Source organism: Choloepus didactylus, chromosome 13, assembly GCF_015220235.1.
Source record: "Choloepus didactylus isolate mChoDid1 chromosome 13, mChoDid1.pri, whole genome shotgun sequence".
NCBI classification, from domain to species: Eukaryota; Metazoa; Chordata; class Mammalia; order Pilosa; family Megalonychidae; genus Choloepus; species Choloepus didactylus.
In genome coordinates, this window is record NC_051319.1 from 52,775,532 (window position 1) to 52,802,552 (window position 27,021).

At 35.9% G+C, this 27,021-nt stretch overlaps 1 protein-coding gene across 2 annotated transcripts in view; it reads left to right on the plus strand.

The window, feature by feature from the left end:
• Nucleotides 1-23,152, plus strand: part of DCP2 (decapping mRNA 2) — an 85,244-nt gene extending 62,092 nt beyond the window's left edge. For both annotated transcript variants that reach the window (XM_037801208.1, XM_037801209.1), the window contains 3 exons: nt 1,469-1,579; nt 3,499-3,550; nt 15,776-23,152. In XM_037801208.1, coding sequence (XP_037657136.1) covers nt 1,469-1,579; nt 3,499-3,550; nt 15,776-15,939 — 327 coding nt within the window. In that variant the 3' untranslated portion in view covers nt 15,940-23,152. The remainder of the gene's footprint in view (nt 1-1,468; nt 1,580-3,498; nt 3,551-15,775) is intronic.
• Nucleotides 23,153-27,021: the final 3,869 nt, after the last annotated feature.

Below are 27,021 nucleotides of genomic sequence, written 5' to 3' on the forward strand. Positions count from 1 at the left end.
TGTACAATGTGTGTCCAGTCACTGATGTCCCTTGACGGTTGTTTCAGACTATATACTAGTTCCTGGCTATTTACTAGTTGCTCTAGAGAACTAACTGAATTCCATATCTCTCTGTGCCATACCCACCTGCTGTACAGAAATTTTCATAGCCATGCTGTTTGTAAAAGCCCCCTAAGACTGGAAACAACCAAAATGTCCACAATAAGTGGAATGGATAAAATTAGTAAGATAATCATATACTGGAATACTACATAGCTCTGAGAATGAATAAACTATTGCTACACACAACATGGAGTTCTCTCACAAACATCATGTCCAGCAAAAGAATCCAATCATAAAAGTTACATGATTCCATTTACAAAAAGTTGAAAACAAAAGCAGAAGTAACCTATAATAATGGAAGTTAGGAACAGGATATGGCCTAAGGGGAACTTCTGTGCTGCTTGTATATGGATGCTCTCAGTCTAAAAAATTCATTGTGGTTTACTTTTTGTGTGTTTTTTCTATAGGTAATATATGAATAAATAGTTTCTTTCTAGACAGGGAAGTAGAATAATTTTTTGTGGCATATAAGATAGCGCGTTTTTGCTGGGTTTGAATTAAAAGGGTGGCGTAACATGAGTTACTGAAAGCCATATTCTCCTCCCATTTTTTATTTTAGGTAGCTTGCTTTCAAGCTCTTTTAGTAGCTGTTAATAATAAAGTTACTGTGGTTATGCTGTTTTAGCAAGTTCTTTTAAATATCTGTGTTTTCAAGATCTCTAAGAACAAATTAACATTTAAAAACTTGTTTTAAATTAAATTGTTAATTTTAAAACAAAATTTCACTCATGTTGAAGTATAAGTAAGATATAAACTAGTGCATGTTTAGATTTAACATCAGATTTTAGGTCTAAATTTTAGTATAATAGTCCATATTTAAAACACTACTCTTCATTATTATTTTGTATAAAAGGGATTGTTCATTTAATAATGTTCATTTGTTTATTAATAACTTAAAGCAGATTTTAGGGTAACAGTTGACCATATCTGCTGCCTACTTCCTGCTCTAAGATCTCTGGCCATTGGGTCTCAGGATTCTCTTCACAGAGAGGTTACCTTGGTTTTCAAACTTGTTCCCCTTTCTCTTTTCTATTCTTTATTTTCTTCTTCATTATTATTATTCATTCCATTTATGCATTAGCAACAAAAACCTGTTAGCACATATGGGAGAAGTTAAGAGGTGTGGAAAGGTTTGTATGGGACACATTATTTTCTATCTCATGACTTTAGAGGAATCTTGTTTTGTAACACACTATCTTTCCATAAAGAAAATATGTTGATATAGTATGGTTCCTAGTTTCACGAAGATGTTTTGGGGCTTTGCTAAACGCTCATTCAACCAGCTAAGCATATTCATAGGATTTTATTCTTTTGTCCTTACATGTACTATAAGTTTACATTTTATTTCTTTTTACTGGAAAAACAGAATCAAAGTATGAGGGGAAATGGCAGAAAACAGTATCAGGACTCACCTAATCAGAAGAAAAGAACAAATGGAGTCCACAATCATCCAGTTAAGCAGCAGAATCCCTTGATGGTAAGTTACAGTTCCCATACTAAGTAGGCATTTCACCGTTTTTAAGAATGAGGAAAAGGCATTGTCACAGCATGTTGGTGTTACTTGCTTTGTACTTGTTTTAGTTGATATCTTGATAGCACTAAATTGTATACTATTTTATATTCACAAACTAAAAATCCCTCTTCAGTCATTCTTAATTATAGGTTTGTAACATTGATTCAATTGCACATCTAATCTTTGCTTTTTATGTGGGTATTTATATGTATAATCAGCCTTCTTTTCTAGAGCAATTCATTGATTATTGTGTCTGTATTATTTTAAATAGAGATTGTGTTATTTTAATGAAGTTAAAAATTTGGGAGAGCTTTGGGTGTATTTTTTTTCCTTCAAGCTGTTAGAGTTTAGAAAATTAGAAATAAAAACAAAGCACTCGTAGCCAACACTGTAGTCATTAGACTAGGCCCGAAGACAAATAACTGGGAATGTTTTGAGATATTTTCTTCTACTCTTTTATTCTGTGCTCCAAAAAAGTGATTTGTAACTACTAGACTTCTTACCCGTTCTGTACATTCTCACATTTGAACGCTCAATTTTGTTATGACAGCTTCACCTATTTCTCATTTCTTTAACAGTAGGTAAAATGGTAATTTCAAATATTTAGCAAATATATTTCCTCTGAATTTCTGGGGTGCTGTTTACTTAACTTTGGGTATAATGACTCTACAGGTGACTACATGTTAAAGATCAATTTACTGTCAAACTAGTTGCCCTTTACTATTATTACATTTCACTCTGGTAAAAGTGTGACAGGAACAAAGGACGCAATTTTTTTAGATGGTCAAAAGAATTTAATAAAATTCAATACCTGTTCCTAACAAAAACTGAAGAGATGTCCCCTTAAAAATGATAGATAATACTGTAAAAATATTATTTACTCCCCATTTGATATATAAATTTAACTCCATACCAATCAAAATCCTCGTTGGTTCTTTGGGTAATTTCACAAATGATACTCAAATTCATTAGAAAAATTTTAATAGGTTAAAATTAAAAACTTTTTTTAATGAAGAAAGTTAAGGATCGTAGACAAATAACACGAACAGTTCATAAGAGAAGAATTAAAAGTTATAAACACATGAAAAATATTACATAAGTGTAATAAAAAAATCAATTAAAATGGGATGTCACTTTTTCCCATGAGACTGCTAGAAGTGAAAAGATAGATAACACATAGTTGAGTATCGTGAGTGTATTGGGAATGCTTAAAAATTGCTAATTAGTACAACCTTTCTAGAGAGCAGTTTTGCTGTACATATATCACAAGGTGGAAAAAAGTACTTGTTGCCTGGTTTTCCTAGAAGAGGAATTTAAAGAATATTCACTCCATTACTCTATATAACAATGAAAAAAATTGTTTCCTAAATATCCGAGAGATAATACTGAAAACAATCATTGTATATCTATGAAATAGAATACCATGTAGTCATTAAAAAGAAATGATGTAGATTTATATTAATGGAAAAGGAATGTTTCATAATATATTAGACTTTAAAAGCAGATTATAGGATAGTAGTATGTATAGTATAATTCCATTTAAAAATTACACAATTATAGAAATATATCCACACATTTTCATAGAAAAGAGCTGAAACGATATACACTGGAATGTTAATACTAATCTCTAGTTTGAGAGATTTAATGAGTAATATTTTCTTTTTTTCTGGTGTTTCTATAATGTACATGTAATCAAGAAATAAAAAGTTCTAGGCTTAATAAATAAAAGATGCAAAAAAATACAGTGAGAATGGAGAGGAGTATAATCCTGATATAACTTTCTTCCTGATGACAAATTTTTTAATCTCCTGATATTTATAATAAGTAAATTTACTAAAGATGATGTGTTTTGTATGTCTGTGTGTGTTTGTGTTTTTAAATAGAAATGTGAAAAAAGACTTCATCCACGAAAACTTCAGGATAATTTTGAAACAGGCAAGTCATTTTCTGACTTTTTAAACTCTGCCTTTTGGGATTTGGTTTGGTTTAGTTTTGGCCCAACTTCAGTTTTAGTGGGAGTGTGTGATGAGCTGTGATATGTAAGCAGGAAGAATTTCACATATTCTATAGAAAGAGTTCATATAAGTGGTCAAGTTCTCTTAATATAAAACTGGTTAAAATGAATATATTTAAAAATGAAGATGAAATTATTTGCCCTGTGAATTTACTATTTCTTTTGTGAATATCAAGTTTTTGTGCTGTCATGAGCATTGACGATAAATAATTGCTTAGGGGTAGAGGGAAGGTAGAACCGAGTATTTTAATGATGAGGAGATCTAATCCTTACATATATATGTAGGGAAGCACAAACTTCAGAAAGGAATCATTTCCCCCCTTGGTAATTTAATGTTGGTCAGCTTTTTAAAGTGGTACTCAATAGTTTTTACTAAAGAAGACACTTGATCTTCTGCAACCTTACGAAAAGTAGGTGTGTGATCTGATTTGAAAAGTAATACTAATGAATATAGAACACTCTGGTCATACTGATTTAATAGATGTCATTTGGAAGTGTAGTAGACTTTTATCTTAGGTGCTGTTTTGAATTGTATGAAATTCTCTGTGGAGTAAACAAGTATTCACCATCTAAATTTAAGGTTTTCATATGGAAGTCTAAGATATGAAAAGCATTAAAATTATATTTCTTGCAATCTTTTCCATGATTTAAGCAAGGTAAAATGATTTTAAAAGAGGCACTTTTCTTTATGAATTTGCTTATTCTGAGTATTTAATATAAGAAGAAGATGCTTTAATCCTACTTTGGAAAGTTAAGGTTAACTGAAGAAGTAGGACCTATCATTAAAGTTTAGTGTAGGGAAGTTATAGGGGTAGAAGTCCTCTTTTTTTGTTTTTTAATTAGAGAAGTTATGGGTGTATCTAAAAGTCATGCATAAAATACAAAATTCCCATATACCACCATATTGTTAACACCTTGCATTACTGCAGTACATTTGTTAAAATTCATGAAAGAACATTTTGATAATTGTACTATTAACTATAGTCCATAGTTTACAATACATTTACTGTTTCTTTTGTATAATTCTGTTTTTTAAAATATTTTTATTTTAGTAACATATATACAACCTAAAGTTTCCCTTTTTAATCACATTCAAATATGTAATTGAATGCTGTTAATTATGTTCACATTGTTATTCTACCATCACTACCATCCATTGACCAAAAAATTATGATCAAACCATATAGACACTCTGTACAGTTTAAGCATTAATTCCCATTCCCTACCACTACCCTGTCCCTGATAACCTATATTCTAGGTCCTGCCTCTGTGAGTTTGCTTATTCTAATTATTTCATGTCAGTGAGGTCCTTTTGTGGCTGTCTTATTTCACTCAAGATGATGTCTTCGAGTTCGATCCATGTTGTCACTTGAACTGGAACTTCATCCTTCTTTACAGCTAAATATTATTCCATTGTATGTATATACCACATTTTATTCATCCATTCATTGGTTGCAGGACTCTTGGGCTGCTTTCATATTTTGGCAATTGTGAATAATGCTGCTATGAACATTGGTGTGCATCTGTTAAAGTCCCTGCTTTCAAAACTTTTGGGTATATACCTAGTAGTGGGATTATGGGATCATATGGTAATTCTATTCTTGCTGAGGAACCATCAAACTGTCTTCCCAGTGGCAACATCAGTTTACATTCCCACCAACAGTGAATGAGTGTTCCTATTTCTCCGCATCCTCTCCAACATTTGTAATTTTCCATTTTTTAAATAGTAACCATTCTAGTGGATGTGAAATGATACCTCATTGAGGTTTTGATTTGCATTTCCCTAACAGCTAGTGATGTTGACCACTTTTTCATTTTTGGCTATTTGTATATCTTTGGTGAAATGTCTGTTCAAGGCTTTTGTCCATTTTTAAAATGTGTTTTTTGTCTTTATTATTGAATTATAAGATTTCCTTATATTCATGGTGTTAAATCATTATCAGATGTGGTTTCCAAATATTTTCTCTTGTTGAGTATGTTGTCTTTTTACTTGCATTATAAAGTCCTTTGATGTACCAAAGTTTTAAATTTTAGTGAGGTCCCTTTTATCTATTTTTTGTTTTGTTGCTTGTGGTTTGGGTGTAAAGTTTAAGAAACCAGTGCCTGACACAAAGTCCTGAAGGTGCTTCCCTCTGTTTTCTTTTAGGAGTTTTATAGTTTTGATTCCCATTTATGTCTGATCGATTTGAGTTGATTTTTTTTTTTTTTAATCTTCATTTTATTGAGATATATTCATATACCACGCAGTCATACAAAACAAATCGTACTTTCGATTGTTCACAGTACCATTACATAGTTGTACATTCATCACCCAAATCAATCCCTGACACCTTCATTAGCACACACACAAGAATAACAAGAATAATAATTAGAGTGAAAAAGAGCAATTGAAGTAAAAAAGAACACTGGGTACCTTTGTCTGTTTGTTTCCTTCCCCTATTTTTCTACTCATCCATCCATAAACTAGACAAAGTGGAGTGTGGTCCTTATGGCTTTCCCAATCCCCTTGTCACCCCTCATAAGCTACATTTTTATACAACTGTCTTCGAGATTCATGGGTTCTGGGTTGTAGTTTGATAGTTTCAGGTATCCACCACCAGCTACCCCAATTCTTTAGAACCTAAAAAGGGTTGTCTAAAGTGTGCGTAAGAGTGCCCACCAGAGTGACCTCTCGGCTTCTTTTGCATTCTCTCTGCTACTGAAGCTTATTTCATTTCCTTTCACATCCCCCTTTTGGTCAAGAAGATGTTCTCCGTCCCACGATGCCAGGTCTGCATTCCTCCCCGGGAGTCATATTCCACGTTGCCAGGGAGATTCACTCCCCTGGGTGTCTGATCCCACGTAGGGGGGAGGGCAGTGATTTCACCTTTCAAGTTGGCTTAGCTAGAGAGACAGGGCCACATCTGAGCAACAAAGAGGCATTCGGGAGGAGGCTCTTAGGCACAACCATAGGGAGGCCTAGCCTCTCCTTTGCAGCAACCGTCTTCCCAAGGGTAAAACCTGTGGTAGAGGGCTCAACCCATCAAACCACCAGTCCCCTATGTCTGTGGTCATGTTAGCAACCATGGAGGTGGGGTAGGCGAATACCCCTGCATTCTCCACAGGCTCCTCAAGGGGGCACTGCATCTTTTTTTTTTTTTCCTTGTTTTTTTTTTTTTTTTTAACTTTCCCTTCTTTTTTAAATCAACTGTATGAAAAAAAAAGTTAAAAAGAAAACAAACATACAATAAAAGAACATTTTAAAGAGACCATAACAAGGGAGTAAGAAAAAGACAACTAACCTAAGACAACTGCTTAACTTCCAACATGTTCCTACTTTACCCCAAGAAAGTTACCTAATATAGCAACATTTCTGTGAACTTGCTCCTACTATATCCATCAGAAATTAACAGACCATAGTCATTCCTGGGCATCCCCAGAACGTTAAATAGCATATCTGTTCTTCTTGGATTACTGTTCCCCCTTCCTCAATTGCTCTCTATTGCTAGTTCCCCTACATTCGACATTATAAACCATTCTTTTTACATTTTTCAAAGTTCACATTAGTGGTAGCATATAATATTTCTCTTTCTGTGCCTGGCTTATTTCGCTTAGCATTATGTCTTCAAGGTTCATCCATGTTGTCATATGTTTCATGAGATCGTTCCTTCTTACTGCCGCGTAGTATTCCATCGTGTGTATATACCACATTTTATTTATCCACTCATCTGTTGAAGGACATTTGGGTTGTTTCCATCTTTTGGCAATTGTGAATAATGCTGCTATGAACATTGGCGTGCAGATATCTGTTCGTGTCACTGCTTTTCGATCTTCCGGGTATATACGGAGAAGTGCAATCGCTGGGTCGAATGGTAACTCTATATCTAGTTTTCTAAGGAACTGCCAGACTGACTTCCAGAGTGGCTGAACCATTATACAGTTCCACCAACAGTGAATAAGAGTTCCAATTTCTCCACATCCCCTCCAGCATTTGTAGTTTCCTGTTTGTTTAATGGCAGCCATTCTAATCGGTGTTAGATGGTATCTCATTGTGGTCTTAATTTGCATCTCTCTAATAGCTAGTGAAGCTGAGCATTTTTTCATGTGTTTCTTGGCCATTTGTATTTCCTCTTCAGAGAACTGTCTTTTCATATCTTTTGCCCATTTTATAATTGGGCCTACTGTACTATTGTCATTGAGTTGTAGGATTTCTTTATATATGCAAGATATCAGTCTTTTGTCAGATACATGGTTTCCAAAAATTTTTTCCCATTGAGTTGGCTGCCTCTTTACCTTTTTGAGAAATTCCTTTGAGGTGCAGAAACTTCTAAGCTTGAGGAGTTCCCATTTATCTATTTTTTCTTTTGTTGCTTGTGCTTTGGGTGTAAAGTCTAGGAAGTGGCCGCCAAATACAAGGTCTTGAAGATGTTTTCCTACATTATCTTCTAGGAGTCTTATGGTACTTTCTTTTATATTGAGATCTTTGGTCCATTTTGAGTTAATTTTTGTGTAGGGGGTGAGGTAGGGGTCCTCTTTCATTCTTTTGGATATGGATATCCAACTCTCCCAGCCCCATTTGTTGAAAAGACCATTATGACTCAGTTCAGTGACTTTGGGGGCCTTATCAAAGATCAGTCGGCCATAGATCTGAGGGTCTATCTCTGAATTCTCAATTCGATTCCATTGATCTATATGTCTGTCTTTGTGCCAGTACCATGCTGTTTTGGCAACTGTGGCTTTATAATAAGCTTCAAAGTCAGGGAGTGTAAGTCCTCCCACTTCGTTTTTCTTTTTTAGAGTGTCTTTAGCAATTCGAGGCATCTTCCCTTTCCAAATAAATTTGATAACTAGCTTTTTCAAGTCTGCAAAGTAGGTTGTTGGAATTTTGATTGGGATTGCATTGAATCTGTAGATGAGTTTGGGTAGAATTGACATCTTAATGACATTTAGTCTTCCTATCCATGAACATGGAATATTTTTCCATCTTTTAAGGTTCCCTTCTATTTCTTTTAGTAGAGTTATGTAGTTTTCTTTGTATAGGTCTTTTACATCTTTGGTTAAGTTTATTCCTAGGTACTTGATTTTTTTAGTTGCTATTGAAAATAGTATCTGTTTCTTGAGTGTCTCTTCAGTTTGTTCATTTCTAGCATATAGAAACATTACTGACTTATGTGCATTAACCTTGTATCCCGCTACTTTGCTAAATTTGTTTATTAGCTCTAGTAGCTGTATCGTCGATTTCTCAGGGTTTTCTAGATATAAGATCATATCATCTGCAAACAATGACAGTTTTACTTCTTCTTTTCCAATTTGGATGCCTTTTATTTCTTTGTCTTGCCGGATTGCCCTGGCTAGCACTTCCAGCACAATGTTGAATAACAGTGGTGACAGCGGGCATCCTTGTCTTGTTCCTGATCTTAGAGGGAAGGCTTTCAGTCTCTCTCCATTGAGTACTATGCTGGCTGTGGGTTTTTCATATATGCTCTTTATCATGTTGAGGAAGTTTCCTTCAATTCCTACCTTTTGAAGTGTTTTTATCAAAAAGGGATGTTGGATTTTGTCAAATGCTTTTTCAGCATCTATTGAGATGATCAATTGATTTTTCCCTTTTGACTTGTTAATGTGTTGTAATACATTGATTGATTTTCTTATGTTGAACCATCCTTGCATGCCTGGAATGAACCCCACTTGGTCATGGTGTATGATTTTTTTAATGTGTCTTTGGATTCGATTTGCAAGTATTTTGTTGAGGATTTTTGCATCTATATTCATTAGGGAGATTGGCCGGTAGTTTTCCTTTTTTGTAACATCTTTGCCTGGTTTTGGTATTAGATTGATGTTAGCTTCATTAAATGAGTTAGGTAGTGTTCCATTTTCTTCAATGTTTTGAAAGAGTTTGAGTAAGATTGGTGTCAGTTCTTTCTGGAAAGTTTGGTAGAATTCCCCTGTGAAGCCATCTGGCCCTGGGCATTTATTTGTGGGAAGATTTTTGATGACTGATTGGATCTCTTTGCTTGTGATGGGTTGGTTGAGGTCTTCTATTTCTTCTCTGGTCAGTCTAGGTTGTTCATATGTTTCCAGGAAATTGTCCATTTCCTCTACATTATCCAGTTTGTTGCCATACAGTTGTTCATAGTATCCTCTTATAATTTTTTTAATTTCTTCAGGATCTGCAGTTATGTCACCTTTTTCATTCATTATTTTGTTTATATGTGTCTTCTCTCTTTTTGATTTTGTCAGTCTAGCTAGGGGCTTGTCAATCTTGTTGATCTTCTCAAAGAACCAACTTTTGGTGATATTTATCCTCTCTATTGTTTTTTTGTTCTCTATGTCATTTATTTCTGCTTTAATCCTTGTTATTTCTTTTCTTGTACTTGGTTTAGGATTGGTTTGCTGTTCATTTTCTAGCTTCTTCAGTTGATCCATTAGTTCTTTGATTTTGGCTCTTTCTTCCTTTTTAATATATGCGTTTAGTGCTATAAATTTCCCCCTTAGCACTGCTTTTGCTGCATCCCATAGGTTTTGGTATGTTGTGTTCTCATTTTCATTCGTCTCTATATATTTAGCAATTTCTCTTGCTATTTCTTCTTTAACCCATTGATTGTTTAGGAGTGTGTTGTTTAACCTCCAGGTATTTGTGAATTTTCTAAGTCTCTGATGGTTATTGACTTCTAATTGTATTCCATTGTGGTCAGAGAATGTGCTTTGAATAATTTCAGTCTTTTTAAATGTATTGAGGCTTGTTTTATGTCCGAGCATATGATCTATTCTGGAGAAAGTTCCATGAGCACTAGAAAAGTATGTGTATCCTGGTGATTTGGGATGTAATGTCCTGTATATGTCTGTTAAATCTAATTCATTTATCAGATTGTTTAGGTTTTCAATTTCCTTATTGGTCTTCTGTCTGGTTGATCTATCTATAGGAGAGAGTGATGTGTTGAAGTCTCCCACAATTATTGTGGAAACATCAATTGCTTCCTTTAGTTTTTCCAGTGTTTCTCTCATGTATTTTGTGGCACCTTGGTTGGGTGCATAGACATTTACGATTGTTATTTCTTCTTGCTGAATTGCCCCTTTTATTAGTACGTAGTGGCCTTCTTTGTCTCTCAAAACATCCCTGCATTTGAAGTCTATTTTATCTGAGATTAATATTGCTACACCTGCTTTCTTTTGGCTGTAGCTTGCATGAAATATTTTTTTCCATCCTTTCACTTTCAGTTTCCTTGTGTCCCTGTGTCTAAGATGAGTCTCTTGTATGCAACATATTGATGGTTCATTTTTTTTGATCCATTCTGCGAATCTATATCTTTTAATTGGGGAGTTTAATCCATTTACATTCAACGTTATAACCGTGAAGGCATTTCTTGAATCAGCCATCTTATCCTTTGGTTTATGTTTGTCATATTTTTCCCCTCTGTCTATTAATATCCTTTATTGTACCCATACCGAATCTCTTTAGTACTGAACCTTTCTCCAAGTCTCTCTGTCCTGTCTTTGTTTCTCTGTCTGTAGGGCTCCCTTTAGTATCTCCAGTAGGGCAGGTCTCTTGTTAGCAAATTCTCTCAGCATTTGTTTGTCTGTGAAAAATTTAAGCTCTCCCTCGAATTTGAAGGAGAGCTTTGCTGGATAAAGTATTCTTGGCTGGAAATTTTTCTCACTCAGAATTTTAAATATATCGTGCCACTGCCTTCTCACCTCCATGGTGGCTGCTGAGTAGTCACTACTTAGTCTTAATGCTGTTTCCTTTGTATGTGGTGAATTGCTTTTCTCTTGCTGCTTTCAGAACTTGCTCCTTCTCTTCTGTGTTTGATAGTGTGATCAGTATATGTCTCGGAGTGGGTTTATTTGGATTTATTCTATTTGGAGTTCGCTGAGCATTTATGATTTGTGTATTTATGTTGTTTAGAAGATTTGGGAAGTTTTCCCCAACAATTTCTTTGAATACTCTTCCTAGACCTTTACCCTTTTCTTCCCCTTCTGGGACACCAATGAGTCTTATATTCGGACGTTTCATATTATCTATCATATCCCTGAGGTCCATTTCGAGTTTTTCAATTTTTTTCCCCATTCTTTCTTTTATGCTTTCATTTTCCATTCTGTCATCTTCCAGGTCACTGATTCGTTGTTCAACTTCCTCTAGTCTTGTACTATGAGTGTCCAGAATCTTTTTAATTTTGTCACCAGTTTCTTTAATTTCCATAAGATCATCCATTTTTTAATTTAGTCTTGCAATGTCTTCTTTATGCTCTTCTAGGGTCTTCTTGATTTCCTTTATCTCCCGTACTATGGTCTCATTGTTCATCTTTAGTTCTTTGAGTAGCTGCTCTAGGTGCTGTGTCTCTTCTGGTCTTTTGATTTGGGTGCTTGGGCTTGGGTTATCCATATCGTCTGGTTTTTTCATATGCTTTATAATTTTCTGTTGTTTTTGGCCTCGTGGCATTTGCTGAACTTGATAGGGTTCTTTTAGGATTTGTAGACCAATTGAAGTCCTTATCTCTAATTTATCAGATCTACAGCTTCGTGGGGTACACTTTCTCTAACTAACCAGCAGGTGGCGTCCACGAACCACCTGTTCTCTACAAGCCAGTTCTCCCCTGCTTAGCCTTTTTGGTGAGTGGGGGAGTGAGTCTTGTGGGGTCCAATTGGTGTACCAAGCTTGTGTGTGTAGTTGGTGTTGCCTGCCCTGTATATGGGGCGTGTTTCTGGGCAGTCAGGGAGGGGGGGGGTGGCTCTAACAATCAGATCTCCCTGGTGATCCTAGAGTTTTAAAGCTGCTGCAATAGTCTAATCCTTCAGTTCAGTCCTGCCACAGTTTGTCTCTGCCACTGACCCACAAGTCCTTGGTATTGGCGTATGGCTCCTGAGACTTGCAAGTGGGCCCCTCTTCCAGGCCGTACACCCCGGGTCCTCTGTTGAGGGATGGCTGTGCTATGTCACAGGTGAGTGCCGTCCCCCAAGGGCAGTTCTGGGCTGCTGGGCTGTGTAGGGAGGCTCCCAGTCTGCTGAAATGATGGCTGAATGGGGCTTTGTTAATTCACACTGCTCTACCTTCCCAACTCTGGGACAATCAGCTGAGGTTGCAGGGAAGGCTAATGTCCACGCCCAGTTTTGTGGTGTGTGCGTGTTATTTGAAGCACTTCCGTCACACTGGGTTGTCTGGGGCAGTTCTGGGCTATGGGGCTGGCGATGGGCAGGAGTGTTTCCTGTCCACCAGGATGGTGGCTGTGAGCGGACACCCCCCTTTTCTTGGGAAGTTGTGGTGTTTAGTGAATTTTCTCAGCCACTGGATTATTGCCTTGGTCTCAGAGCTCTCTTAGTTCTGCTCTTGACTTGATGTGCCCAAATTGCAATTCTTTGAAGCTTTCTGTATTGGGCTTCTTAGAGTAATTGTTTTAGAAAAAGAAAAAAGGATTAAAAAAAAAAAACGGCCCCTCCTCAGAGATCTAATGGGTTATTGAAATGCTAAGAGACAAAGCAACCAGGGCCATTAAGGAAAGGTCCACAGGGCAGAGAGATCAGCTTTTCTTCGGGATTTGCATATGCGCCTCAGGGCCCTTCCCCTTTCTGTGTTCACCAGAACTCCAAAAATCCTCTGCTTTTATTTTGGAGTTTTTCGTGTTGTTTTTTTTCTATGCCTGTCTCCTCTCTGCTGGGCTGGCTGCTCTCAGATTCTCTGGTGTCTGGTCTCAGTCTATCTATGGTTGGAGTTTGAATCAGTAGAATGAGTTTCCAATAAGGGCAGCCACTGCAGTTCTCCCTTCTCCTTCCCGGAGCTGACAGCCCCTCCTCCCCCGGGACTGAGCCTGGCAGGGAGGGGCGCGGGTCCCCTGGCCGCAAAAACTTACAGATTTCGCTGATCTCAGCAGTTCCACATTTTCATGAGTGTTGTATGAAGTATGCCCAAAGTCATATTGCTCTGTGGTGTCCAGTCCACGGAGTTCCTGGCTTTCTACCTACTTTCCTGGAGGAGTAACTAAAACATACAGCTCACCAGTCTGCCATCTTGCCCCGCCTCCTATGAGTTGATTTTTGTATGTGGTGTGAGGTAGGGATCTACCTTCATCCTTCTGCACATGGACATCCTGTTTTCCCAACATTTGTTAAAGAGACTTCTTTCCCAATTGAGTGTACTGGGCACCCTTGTCAAAAATCAGTTGGCCATAAATGTGAGGGTTGATTTCTGAACTCTCAAGTTCAATTCCATTGGTCTATATGTCTGTCTTGTGCTAGTACCATAGTGTTTTGATTACTGTGGCTTTGTAATAAGTTTTAGGTTTAGGAAGTGTGAGTCCTCCAACCTTGTTCTTGTTTTTCAAGATGGCTTTGGCTATTCAGGGCCCCTTACCTTTCCATATAAATTGATGATTGTCTTTTCCATTTCTATAAGGAAGGGTGTTGGAATTTTTATTGGTATTGCGTTGAAGCTGTAAATCACTTTGGGTAAAATTGACATCTTAACATTTCGTCTTCCAATCTCATGAACATATAATGCCCATTTATTTAGGTCTTCTTTGATTTCTTTTAACAATGTCTTGTGTACAAGTCCTTTTACAACCTTTGTTAAATTTCTTCCTAGGTATTTGATTATTTTAATTGCTATTGTAAATGGAATTTTTTCTTGATTTCTTCTTCCGATCATTCATTGCTTGTGTAGAGAGACTACTGATTTTGGGGTGTTGTTCTTGTACCCCACCACTTTGCTGAATTCATTTATTATCTCTAGGAACTTTGTTGTGGATTTTTTGGAATTTTCTGTATCCCTGATCATGTCATCTGCAAATAGGATGCCTGCTTCCAGTTTAGATGACTGTCTTTCTTTCTTTTGCCTATTTGCTCTAGCTAGAATGTCAAGTGCAGTGTTGAAGGACAGTAGTGACAGTGGGCATCTTTTTCATGTTCCTGATCTTGGAGGAAAAACTTAAGTGTTTCACCATTGAGTATGTTAGCTGTGGATTTTTCATATAAGCCCTTTATCGAGTTGAAGAAGTTTCCGTCTATTCCTAGTTCTCTAAATGTTTTTATCAAGAAGAGGTGCTGGGTTTTTGTCACATGCCTTTTCTGTGACAGTTAAGTTGATCATGTGGTTTTTTCCCTTGTTTCTGTTGATGTGGTGTATTACATTAATTGATTTTCTTATGTTGAACCATGCTTGCATACCTGGAATGAGTCTCACTCTATGATGATGTATAGTTCTTTTAATGTGCCATTAGATTTGGTTTGTTAGAATTTTGTTGAGGATTTTGTCATCTGTATTCATAAGGGGTGTTGGTCTGTAGTTTTTTTTTTTTTCTTCTATCTTTATTCTGGTTTTGGTATGAGAGTGATGTTGGCTTCATAGAATGAGTTAGGGAGTGTTCCCTCCTCTTCAGTTTTTTTTGGAAGACTGAGCAGTTCCCGGCAATTCAGTAGTTGTTTTGGTATGTAGACTGATTGCTGGAGTGCCTTACTCTGCCATCTTCCCACTAGAAGTCCTCTTAATAAGATTTTTTGGCCATTTTAGATGATGGGGAAATGATAGACAAATAGTTAACTCTTCAAGTTACAGTAATTAGATTTATTTCACCAACATCTCTTAATAGCCATATACTCTGGAGCATTAAAGAAGGCATGGTGTAACTCAGTATACCCACGTCAGTTGGGTATGATATGAATATGTAAAACTTTGAGTTGTCTTGAGAAAGAAGTGTAAAGATTTTTTTTCACATTCCACATCTACTCTCCTAGTCTGGTCCATGCTCTATTAAAAGTAGTTCAGATAAATTGAAGTTGTGTTGTACCATGTTTTTGTAAATTTGGATTTTTCTTTACATTGATATATTCCCTGAAGATTTGGTAAGCTCCAGATTTATTATTGCTTACATTTTGATTTCTGTCAGGACTCTCCCATTATGGTGGCACGAGATACTCATATAGGAGAAAAACAAACAAGCTCATTTTGAAAGCAAGTAAATGTCAAGGGTCTTAAGGGCTGAAGTTAAGATTTTGAATGTTTGTGTGAAATAAGCAATAGTAGGTGAGAAAATCAGTTGAGCACCATTGTAAGTTCTACTTAGGTTAGATTCAGAGTGTAGGAAGAGAAACATAAACTTGATATAAAAATCAGAGGACGGCATTTGATTTCTTACAAAGTTACTGAGCTTATTTATTTTGTTTTGTTTTTTAAACAGATGCTGTATATGACTTGCCTTGCTCCAGTGAAGACCAGTTGCTAGAACATGCTGATGGACAGTCTGTGGCATGCAATGGACATTGCAAGTTCCCATTTTCATCCAGGGCCTTTTTGAGTTTCAAGTTTGACCATAATGCCATAATGAAAATTTTGGACCTTTGAAAGCAGCAGATGTGTTGTAGCAGTCCCAAGATCAGAGACCTGTTGCATTTGAGTAGGTGTCTCTTTGAGCCTTACCTTTCTCAGGTGTTTTAAAGAAACGCAGGGAGGCAATGATATTTCTGAAGAGATTGTTCTCTGTGCAAAAGAAAGAGTGAAAAGAAACAGAAGTTTGAACTGTAAATGCAATTGTAACCTTTTATACAGATGTACCTTTTCAGTGTTTGGCTAACTAGACTTTTTTTCCTTTTTTTTGAGGGCATTCTTTCTGTGTGATTGTGAATTTTATTTTGTATTTTGATCAAGAAAATAATGCTCAAGTCATCAAGTAGCCAAGTTAATGGGTATGCTCTATCTGCCCATTACAGTGATTGCAATAATAGTTTACTTATATTAAAATTAAGAGAAACTTAAAATGCACAAGTATTAAATGAACTTAAGTGCTGAAATGTCATAGAAGTCAGGATTGTAGGTCATCTGCTTTGGTGGCATTTTGCATATTTCTCTGCTTCTAACCACTTGGCTCGAATCCTCCTCTGCTTGGAGTCTTGTTGAAATGTTTCATTTAGAGCCAGCTTCTACAATATAATGTTCATGTTCAAAATGAACTCTTAGCACTTCATTAAAGGACAAAGTCTACAGCTTGGAAACAGGAATTGGGGCAGGGGAGTGTTGATGCTGTAATTTTGAGTTGTGCTACATGCAGTTAGTAAACCCGTTGAGACTGCTGGGGAGAGGGTAGCAGAGAACCTGGAGGCCAGGACCCACCAACTACTTTGGTCATGTCTTTACCATCCTGCCTCTGATCCTCTAGACTTGTATAATGATTTTGTTCTTGTGAAAATTTCTTCGATATTACAGTTGTGTAAATATATATGTAAAACTGATATTTTTAGATTTTACATTGTGTAGAAACTGATGTTGTATTAGTTTCCATTTGTGGTAGTAGCAAAGACTGTCAAGCTTTTAAAATTGGCATGCCGAAGCCTCTAGATGACGGAGCAGGGGGGGAAAGTACATGCATTTTAACCAAGTAAAAACAAAGTATTTCACTAGGGAGGGTCAAAACTTCAAAGTAATATACATTACTCACTCCTAGGAATGTATCTAGATCCTTCTTGATTCTTAATTCCAAATAGGGGTCATAATGCCCCTTTTAAGAAGGATTTCAGCGATAATTGAGGACAATCACCAAGACTTGAAGCGGGCTTTAGTGTTTTGGCTGCATCTGACCTCATTGAAGGTATTTCTTTGGGGGAAGGGGGATTGTGTGTGTATGTATGTGTGCGCACTTGTCATGTGGGTTTTTAAATCTTTTATAAAGTATGGTATCCAGAAAATACATCTCTGCTTATAAACATTATAGTAGAAATCTTCATTCTGTATAGTAGCCTATTTAATGGGGCTCTGTTTAACCCAGTGGGACTTGAAAAGAAGGCACTGTTGTAAGGAATTCACTTGGTATAACTTTGCTTTTAGCTTTTAAAGGGCTTAATTTTTAAAGAGAAATTCTGTTTATTAATGAAAGTATCGCCCTCTTGGTGCTCAGCTGGAGAATTCACAATTATAGCAGTGCATTTAGAATTAGGTTATCTAGAATCCTGCATCTTTTAATGTGACAAATTTGTGAATCTTTCTGTGACTTCTTTTTAAAAAAACAAAATGCATTTATATGGTTGTATTTGTAAGCTTTAGTGTTGTTCTTTTCAGAAATAGGATTTCTTTGCTTGGGTCTCCTTGAGCCATATTTATAATTGGTCCCAGCATTACATATTTCTGTCAGATTGTTAAGGGGGTGAAAATTTAGTTTTGCCTGGCAGGTGAATCATTTTCTCTCATTTACTAGTATCCACAAACCATTTAATTTTTAGTGTTTGTGTGTTTTCTTTTTAATTGAGTACTTTGGTCAGTCTTTATGGTGCTTAGAGTTAAATTTTTCAGCTCTCAGTACCAGAGCAAAAGAGATTAGTTACCAGAAGTATGGCCTCTACTGGTGTTGAGCCTCTTCAGGAACCAGCTGATTATCTCTTTTCAATTACAGGTAGTTTGACTATGGTTTAATGTTATTGCTATTGTGCTGCTTCATTTAATGCACTGTGGAACAAAATAAGGGTATTGTTGGGATGGGATTACGGTAATTTTAGGCTGTTAGATCTCTTGAGAGTTTGAGATAAAAAATGGTAAAAGATGTGAGTGATGTGAATTAACTATGCAGAATTTGTATAAGTTGGATGTACTTATTTTATGTACATCTGCTGTTCTTATTCTCTCAAACCTGCGTATTAGTTTCTCAGTGTTTACTTTGAGAAAGGCAATGCTTAGCATAGAAACTGCATTTCTCCTTTGAGAAATTTTAGGATGGTTTGAGTAAATCAAGTGATAAAAGTGTGCTGAATAAGCAATAATTTACTTTTACTCTGTGCTGCATTTTAAGAAGCTAGGTGAGAAGTTGTATTTGCTTCATTATGTTTATCTTTGAGAGAGAGAAATAGATCCTTGAATTTGCTTTTTAAATGTTCTCATGTTCGAACCGTATATATTCTAAGGTGCAGTGCACTGTGAATCTTTTATTTTTTTAAATTTTTGTAGGTGCTTTTATGTATAACTTCTATGATTTATAAGATGTTAGATGAATTGTTTTTGTACTTAACCATTGTAATCAAAAACGGATATGGTTTACATGCTTTTCACAAGTTTATGTTAAGAAATAGTAAATGAATGATTTTAGAATTTCATTGCTGCTCGCTTGAGAAATGAGCATTTGGAGAGTTCCAAGAACGGAATAGGACTCTTTTTAGCATGGGTGAAATTTAATTAACGATGTTTGAAAATTAAGTTGCATATTTTTGTTAATATATAAAGGCAAGTCTCCTATGCTGTCAAAGGTATTGTGGTGACTGCTTGCTGCTTTGAGCTTTGGAGATCCTTATTTTTCTATTAAATATCAGTTAGTATAAATAACAAATATTTATAGTAAAATTAATTTCATGATGTAAGATTGGGGCTTGGTACTTTTAAGGCTTTATTAATTTGTGTGTAATGTTAAATAAAAACTCAAATCTGAGTGAATAAAATTCTTCCACCATAGGAATTAAATAAATTCAACATGTTGTTTTCTCTAGAAAAGTTCAGGTTTGCATTAAAAACATTTCATTACCTGTTCCCTCACTTATCTTTGTTTTTGCTCCCCAGCAGTTAACTTGAATAGCAAGGAGCAAAGTCAGTTATAAAAATTAGACTTTTTACCAAGTTCTGTTTTTTACTATGATAAACCTCTCTTGGCTTTTTATCTTTACTTTTGTTCCAGTGGGTCCCCTGCCTGCCGAGAGATTTTGATTGACAGAGAATGTTGTATTCACTTGTTGAAATCTATTGTGTTTCTATATTTCATGAGGCAGTATTTTTGTGGTGTATTAATCATAGTTATAGTAAGATCAGATACATTAACATTTTTGTGATTGAAGACAAATAAATGTTACCTAGTAATTTTGATTTGGATTATTTTCTGGCCTAAGGGAAGGAGTTCATATGTATTGTAATTTTAGATTAATGATAAGCAAGATAAACATTATTTTGTCTGAAGGTATCCTTACTTTAAGTACCTGTCCCTGGTAAACAGGTATTAGCAAAACAATTTTGTTAAACCTTATTCCTGATAGCTTAGAAAAGTCTAGCATTTTATATTTTGTCCTAGGACTTTAAAGGGCACTTGTATAGTTGCCAAAAATTCTGAAAATGAGATTATGATGGGCTTTCTCAGTATCTTTTCCTTTCTGGAATTGAATTGCTGTTGAAGTCTGTACTCTTGTGTTATAAAGATGGCAGATTGTGGATGTGCAGTACAGTCTCTGTCCCATGCTTTCAAAGCAGAGTTCTGACTTGCAATTTCAAAAAATATGATAGGCTATTATAGAACAAAAGTGTCCTAAACGTAAAAGACAGCTATTGTTGCTGGGCCAAGAGAGTATAAGAAATTTTGGAAGGTGTATCAGTTCTTTAGTGCTATATGATGCACTAGGCTAGCAATGTGATCATTGCTTAGCCCAAGCATAGCCTAATGCACATGGCCTTTACCAAGCTTTTTCCAAAACTGGATAAAGTTAATTTTTTCCAAGTATGGTTGCCAAGCAATGCAGTGAATCTCAAGTAATTTTTCTCAGTTTAAAGACCAGTATTTCGGAATCTGGTCCTTCCTGTGATTATCCTTAACAACTGCTATCCTATAGGAAGAAAACCCACACACCCATAGTCAGTTGGGTGTATACGATTAGTTAATTTCATAATGGTAGTTGCACATTTATCCTGAATGGTGAGTAATTCCTTTTCATCTAGTTTCTTTGTGGGCAAGCAGTATTTATTTTTGCAATAGTATTCTGCAGTTAGGAAAAAGAGTAAAGCTAACTGTCCTGCATGGGAGTTGACATGGGGTTGACCTCCACTAGCTGAGTTGTTTGGACTATAACATGAGTACAAAGACGTGTGAAGGAAAAAGCTGTAATGAAGTATGGAAGTTTTGTCTTGAAATGTTAATAATTGAATCTTTAATCTGGGTCTCCAGATTAGTGAAATCTCTGGCAAAGAGATCGTACTTGTCTTGGGTCTCCTGTAGCTGGCAGAAGATTTGGCCTAGCTATGACAGCACCTTGAAAGCAGTGACCTAAAAGGAATGAACCTTGATAAGGTGCTTACATTAGCTGCATAGTGTTGGTCAAGAGGAAATGAATTGAATGCAGAAATCAATTGCCTATGATAATAACCTTGTCCCACATGGACCCTCCGCTTAGTGAACTTAAAGTTAAGTCTTTTAGTTCAGTGAAAGAGTCAGGCCCTGAATTTATATTTGCTGCTTTTTGGTGGGTGGGTCCTTGGAGGTATTTGGGTGTTTTTAGGTTATTTGCCACTGTCTATGAAGTCCTGAATTGGTGTTTTTGGTTTAACTGGCCAGGAAGGAGGCTATTGAATTCCCCTCTCCCCCCAACCCCCCTCCCCCCAATAAGTTTCTTGTCACTTCTGTGGAAGAATTGCTTTTCTCTTTTTATTTGTGCTACATTCCTATGGTGAATCTGCCACTATGGGACTTTGAAAGCAGTGATTCTATGTTTCTCTTCTTGTAAAGGTGATCTCATTTTAGCCCTTGGGCTACAAGCAGATAGAAGGGGTGTGGAGAACTGTGTTCTTTTAAATCTCAGTGCATGTAGCTAACAAAATGCTTTGGGAACAAAGAGCAAACTCCTATGTGGTTCTAGGGTGAAATGGGCAATGTTCTTTTGGTCAGTCTTTGACAGATCTTAAGTAACATTCTTAGGATAGTTGACTTTCTGAAATAGAATGTGACATTTTAATTTAATCCGCTTTTAATTCAAGGAGTCTGAGGTTCTCAGTCTGTAGCTACAAACTATGGTGTGAAACATTTTGGGCACAAATCTACATTGTTACTCATTTCTCAAGCTTTAAGAAATTAGCTAGATCTTTGTAAAATGGTATTTTAGCTTTGCTTTCATGATATTTAGGAATAGGTTATGGCAGCAAGTGAAAGCAAAGGTTCTCAGCTGTGAATGAAATTTAGAAAGGTAACTTTTGCAGCAGTTCAGTTGGTAAGTAGCAGTGGACTTGTATTCTTCATGTACTACACATATGATATGCACTGATGGAAAAGCACAAAAGACAAATCTGTAAGAGTTTTTTTGTGCATTTCACTACTGTCCCAGGGCACTGCTGTCTCTATTGTTCATTTTAGGTTTGTGTTTGGATCTTTCAGAGGTAACCATTTCATTTCAAATGCAAGTGTCCAAAGAACTGAGTCTTTAGTTTTACTTTTTTGATATTTCAATTTAAAGTTAGTGCAGCGGATAGCTAAACTATTTCCATTTTATACATATATTACAAGTTGTTTTTCTTCAGTAACAAATAGGGAAGGAAAATAAAGCCATGAATGATTTAGCTTATATATTTGCTTATAATTGTTTTTGAAGTTTGCTTATTAATACTTTTTATTTTTAAAAATTTCTTTGATAAGTATTGACTCATCCTAGATCTGTGTATAATTCAGACTAATGAAAATTTAAAACAATCTTCTTTCTGAACGAAATCAAATGAAATTATAATCCATGTATTAGTTAATTTAAGTGAAATCACTTACCTGATAAAAATGAGGGCATATTTGGAAAGGGAATAAGAATTCATTTCTTTTTATACCGTGCCTATTTCCAAAACAGGATTTGAAGTGGCTTTTATATTATGCTATGGAGAATAAGTAATGTTCATGGAAGATATGTAGTGTTAAAACACTTCTTGTGGGAGTTTTTAGTCTGAACTCTAAAAAAGATGACATTTATGCTCAGTCATGTTAAGCAAGTTATTTTATTTGGGACTTGCAAAGGTTGGCAGAAAAAATTGATGAAATAGTTTTACTAAATATGATACTCAATTGAGAAAACTGGATTTGAGAGTAAATGTGATAACTGAATAGATTACAGACTGTTTCTTCAGTAATCATTTTTGTTTTGTATGAAATTGACATTTAATTTTTGTCTAAGTTACAGCAGTGTTTTATTACTTTAACTTCTAGGACATTTTAATGCTTGAAGAAAGACTATATAAGTAAACCATGTAAGTGATTCTATAATGAAGTTCTTGGTGCTGTTTTTGGTTTATTGTCAAGCATTTAGAACAAAAAAGAAACCCAGAAATATGTTGGGTTTACCTTGTGTTATAGGAATTGATACCTTTAGAGTAGATTTATTATGTTTCTGGATTTATTAACATTTTGGTCAACAGTAGCTTTGTTTCTTTCTTGTGAGTGTTAATGATAAGGACTAATTTTCACTTATTTATATTGGGAGTGACTATCAAAAATAATAGAGGGTTTCTAGTGATTCATGTTTACGAATTGGAGTTTGCAGGACTACTGCACTTCCAAAGAAGACTAAAAGTGCCAGCTATACTCTTCACTGAGAAAATGAACAAAGTCCTATGTGTTAATGGTTATTATACTATAGCTTTCTGAAAGTTTTGATACAAATAACATCAGTTTAGAAATTAAAAACTTTTTATCTTATAAAATACATTTTGAGTTATGGAAAGTTTCCTTTATATTTTGAAACATTTTTACAGTTGATCTAATATTGGCTTTCTGTAAAGATAATGTGTTAAATTGAGACTATTTGTAATGCAATATCAATAAAGTTTGCTGCTTGGGCAGTTTTAGTTAATCTGATTTCTGCTACTGTTATTTGTTCCAAATATAGGTCCTAGGTTGTTCATATTTTGGATGCCATCTTTTGGACACTGGTCCAAGAAAATGACCAATAAACAAGTATGAGAAAAAAGTATTTTATATAATGGGGTAGAAATTTAAAGATAGTGAGTCTTGGCAAAATTGAAAACAAAGAAGTGGTATGTACTCTATCTCAAAAATTAACCCTTTGGTTGTGGCTTCAGAGCAAGATTATTGAGGAGGGCTTGAGATAAGAGTTAAGTATTAGATTACTGGAGGCCTTATAAAAAGAACAGAGGTCACAGAAGCAGGAAAGGAGAGGATGTTATCCTGTGACACAGAGCCAAGGACCCTCAAAGATTGCTTGCAGCCAGCACCAGGATGCTACTCTTCATGGGGAGAATGCAAGCCTTGCTGATATATTGATTTTGGACGTCTTCTAGTCTCAAAAATCATGAACCAGTAAATTGCCATTGTTTGCCAATCTTTTGTGTGGTATTTGTCATAGCGGCCTGAAAAACTAAAACAGTAATACACCACATAAACAGAATGAAAAGGTAAAAAACACAATGGTCATCTCAATTGATGAAGAAAAGGCATCTGACAAAATCCAGCGCCCCTTCTTGATAAAAACACTCAGAAAATTGGGAATACAAGGAAACTTACTCAGCATGATAAAGGGCACAAATGAAAAACCCACACCTAATGTCATACTCAATGGTGAAACACTGGAAGCTTTCCTTCTACGATCAGGAACAAGCCAGGGATGTCCACTTTCAACCTTGCTATTCAACAGTGTACTTGACATGCTGGCCAGAACAGTTAGGCTAGGAAAAGAAAAGGCATGAAAATTGTAAAGGAAGAAGTAAAGCTTTTCCTATTCACTAATGATATCCTGTATATAGAAAATCCTGAAGAATCTATAAGAAAGCTACTAGAATAAATGAGTCAGCAAAGTGGAGGAGTTCAAGATCAGCACACAAAAATCAGTGGGGGTTCTAGACCACTAGTAATGAACAATCCAAAAAGGAAATCAAGAAGAAAATTCCATTTACCATAGCAACTAAAAGAATCAAATATCTAGGAATAAATTTGAGGACATGAACGACTTGTATACAAAAAACTATAAAACGTTACTGAAAGAAAAGAGTATCTAAATAAATGGAAGGATATACCATGCTCTTGGATTGGAAGTCTTATTGTTAAGATGTCAGTACTACCCAAAGAAATCCACAGCTTTAATGCAATCCCCACAAAAATTCCAACAGCCTTCCTTTCAGAAATGGAAAATCCAATCATTAACGTTATATGGAAGGGCAAGGGGTCCCCTATACTCAAAATCATGTTAACGAAGAAAGTTGGAGGACAATGACAGCCAATAGATGAATGGAATAGAATTGAGAGTTCATGTATAAAACCCACACATCTATGGCCATTTGATTTTTGGCATGGGTGCCAAGTCCATTCAATTGTGAAAGAATCGTCTCTTCAGAATTGGTGCTGGGAAAACTGGATAGCCACGTGAAAAATAATTAAAGTGGAGTCCTACCTCACAAATTCAAAATGTATCAAAGACCTGAATATAAGAGCTAAAACTATAAAATTCCTAGAAGAAAATATTGGAGAATGTCTTCACATTGTATTAGACAATATGTTCTTAGACTACACCAAAAGCATGAGCAAGCAACAAAATAAAAGTAAATTGGTCCTCAACAAAATTAAAATTTTTTGTGCATCAAGACATTATTAAGAAGGTGAAAAGCCAACCTACCAAATGGGAGAAGATATTTGGAAACCATGTATCTAATAAGGGTTTAATATTCAGAATATATAAAGAACTCCTACAACTCAACACAAAGACAGCTCAATTAAAAAATAGGCAAATAATTTTAATAGACATTTCTCCAGAGAAGATATAAAATGATCAACAAGCACATGAAAAGATGCTAAATCATTAGCCCCATTAACAGAAGGCAGATCAAAACCATAGTGAGATACTATCTCACACCCACTGGGATTGCTGTTAATAAGAAAACAGAAGGAAAGTGTTGGTGGGGATGCAGAGAAATAGGAACAGTTTTGAAAATAGTTCGGCAGTTCCTGAAGAAGTTAAAACATAGAACTATCATGTGACCCAGCAATACCACTTCTGGGTATTTACTCAAAAGAACTGAAAACAGGAACTTACACAGATATTTGTACACTAATGTTCATATTACCATTATTCACAGTAGCCAAAAGGTGGAAGCAACCCAAATGTCCATCAGAGGATGAATGGATAAACAAAATGTGCTATATATATGCAATGGAATATTCAACCATAAAAAGGAATGAAGTTTTGAAACATGTTACAACATGGATGAATCTTTAAGACATCACGTTGTAATAAGCCAGGCACAAAAGGATGAATATTGTATGATTGCACTTATATGGAATTGTGCCAGTTTGAATGTATTATGCCCCCCAAGATGCCATTATCTTTGATGCACTCTTGTGTGGGCAGATGTATTAGTGTTGATTAGATTGTAATTCTTTTGAGTTTTTCCATGGAGATGTGACCCACCCACCTGTAGGTGATAACTCTGTTTAGATAATTTCCATGGAGGTGTGGCCCTACCCATTCAGCATGGGCCTTGATTAGTTCACTGGAGCCCTATAAAAGCTCAGACAGGAGTGAGCTTGCTAACAGTCAAGAAGGACACTTTGAAGAATGTACACGAGCTGAGGGGAGCTGCAGCTTCCAGAAAAATTTTGGAGATGGCCTTTGAAAGCAGTCTTTTGCTTCTGAGAAGCTAAGAGAGGACAGATGCCCTAAGAGCAACTAAGAGTGACATTTCTGAGGAGCTGCAGCCTAGAGAGGAACGTCCTGGGAGAAAGCCACTTTGAAAACAGAACTCTGGTGCGGACACCAGCCACGTGCCTTCCCAGAGAACAAGGTTTTCTGGACGCCATTGGCCATCCAGTGAAGGTACCCAGTTGTTTAAGACTTATTTTGGACACTTTATGGCCTTAAGACTGTAACTTTGTAACCAAATAAACTCCCTTTATAAAAGCCGATCCATTTCTGGTGTTTTGTGAAAAGGCAGCATTAGCAAACTGGAACAGGAATAATTAGAATTATGCAAATTCAGAGCTAAAAATAAAATTGCCTGTTACCAGGGGCCAGGGGTGGGGAATGGAGTTAATGTTTATTGGGTACAGAGTTTCTGGGGTGATGGTGTAATGGTTTTGGTAATGGATGGAGGTATTGGTACTATTACATTGTGAATGTAGTTAAAACTACTGACTTGTATATTTAAAAATGGTTAAAATCAGAAACAATGTGTATATATGTTACCTAGAATAATTAAAAAAAAAATTGTGCTAGGACCAGGAACTAGCTGTTATTGGATCACAGGGAAGGAAGAAATACATTCTCCTCCTTTCGAGACCTCAGTTATATAAGAGTAATTTTTACTTAGAGAAAGGAAATAAAAGGACAGTGACTAAGGTATTACAGCACTATCACAAAGTACAAAAGTACTTTGCTTTTTCTAACACTGCAGTAATACCCCTCCTCTAACAAATACGTTGCAGGGTTGCTTGTACTTCCTTGAACTCCTAGTGTTTGGTTTTATTCCTTGTTTCACCAGTTTTTAAAAAGGAGAAAAGATCCCTCCATAGATAACTTAACCATTTATGCCAGTTTGTAAGAAAGCAACCAAATACAAATCGTTGATAAATGAGGTTTCTTTGGTATTCGCTGTTTTGACTTAATATCCCACTTCTAGGCTCTTCTTTGACTAGGGCTCTTGATCTAATTTATATGTAGTTATAAACAAATAGTTTTACAGAAGAACAGCTTTATCCGTTAGCCAACACACTTAAAA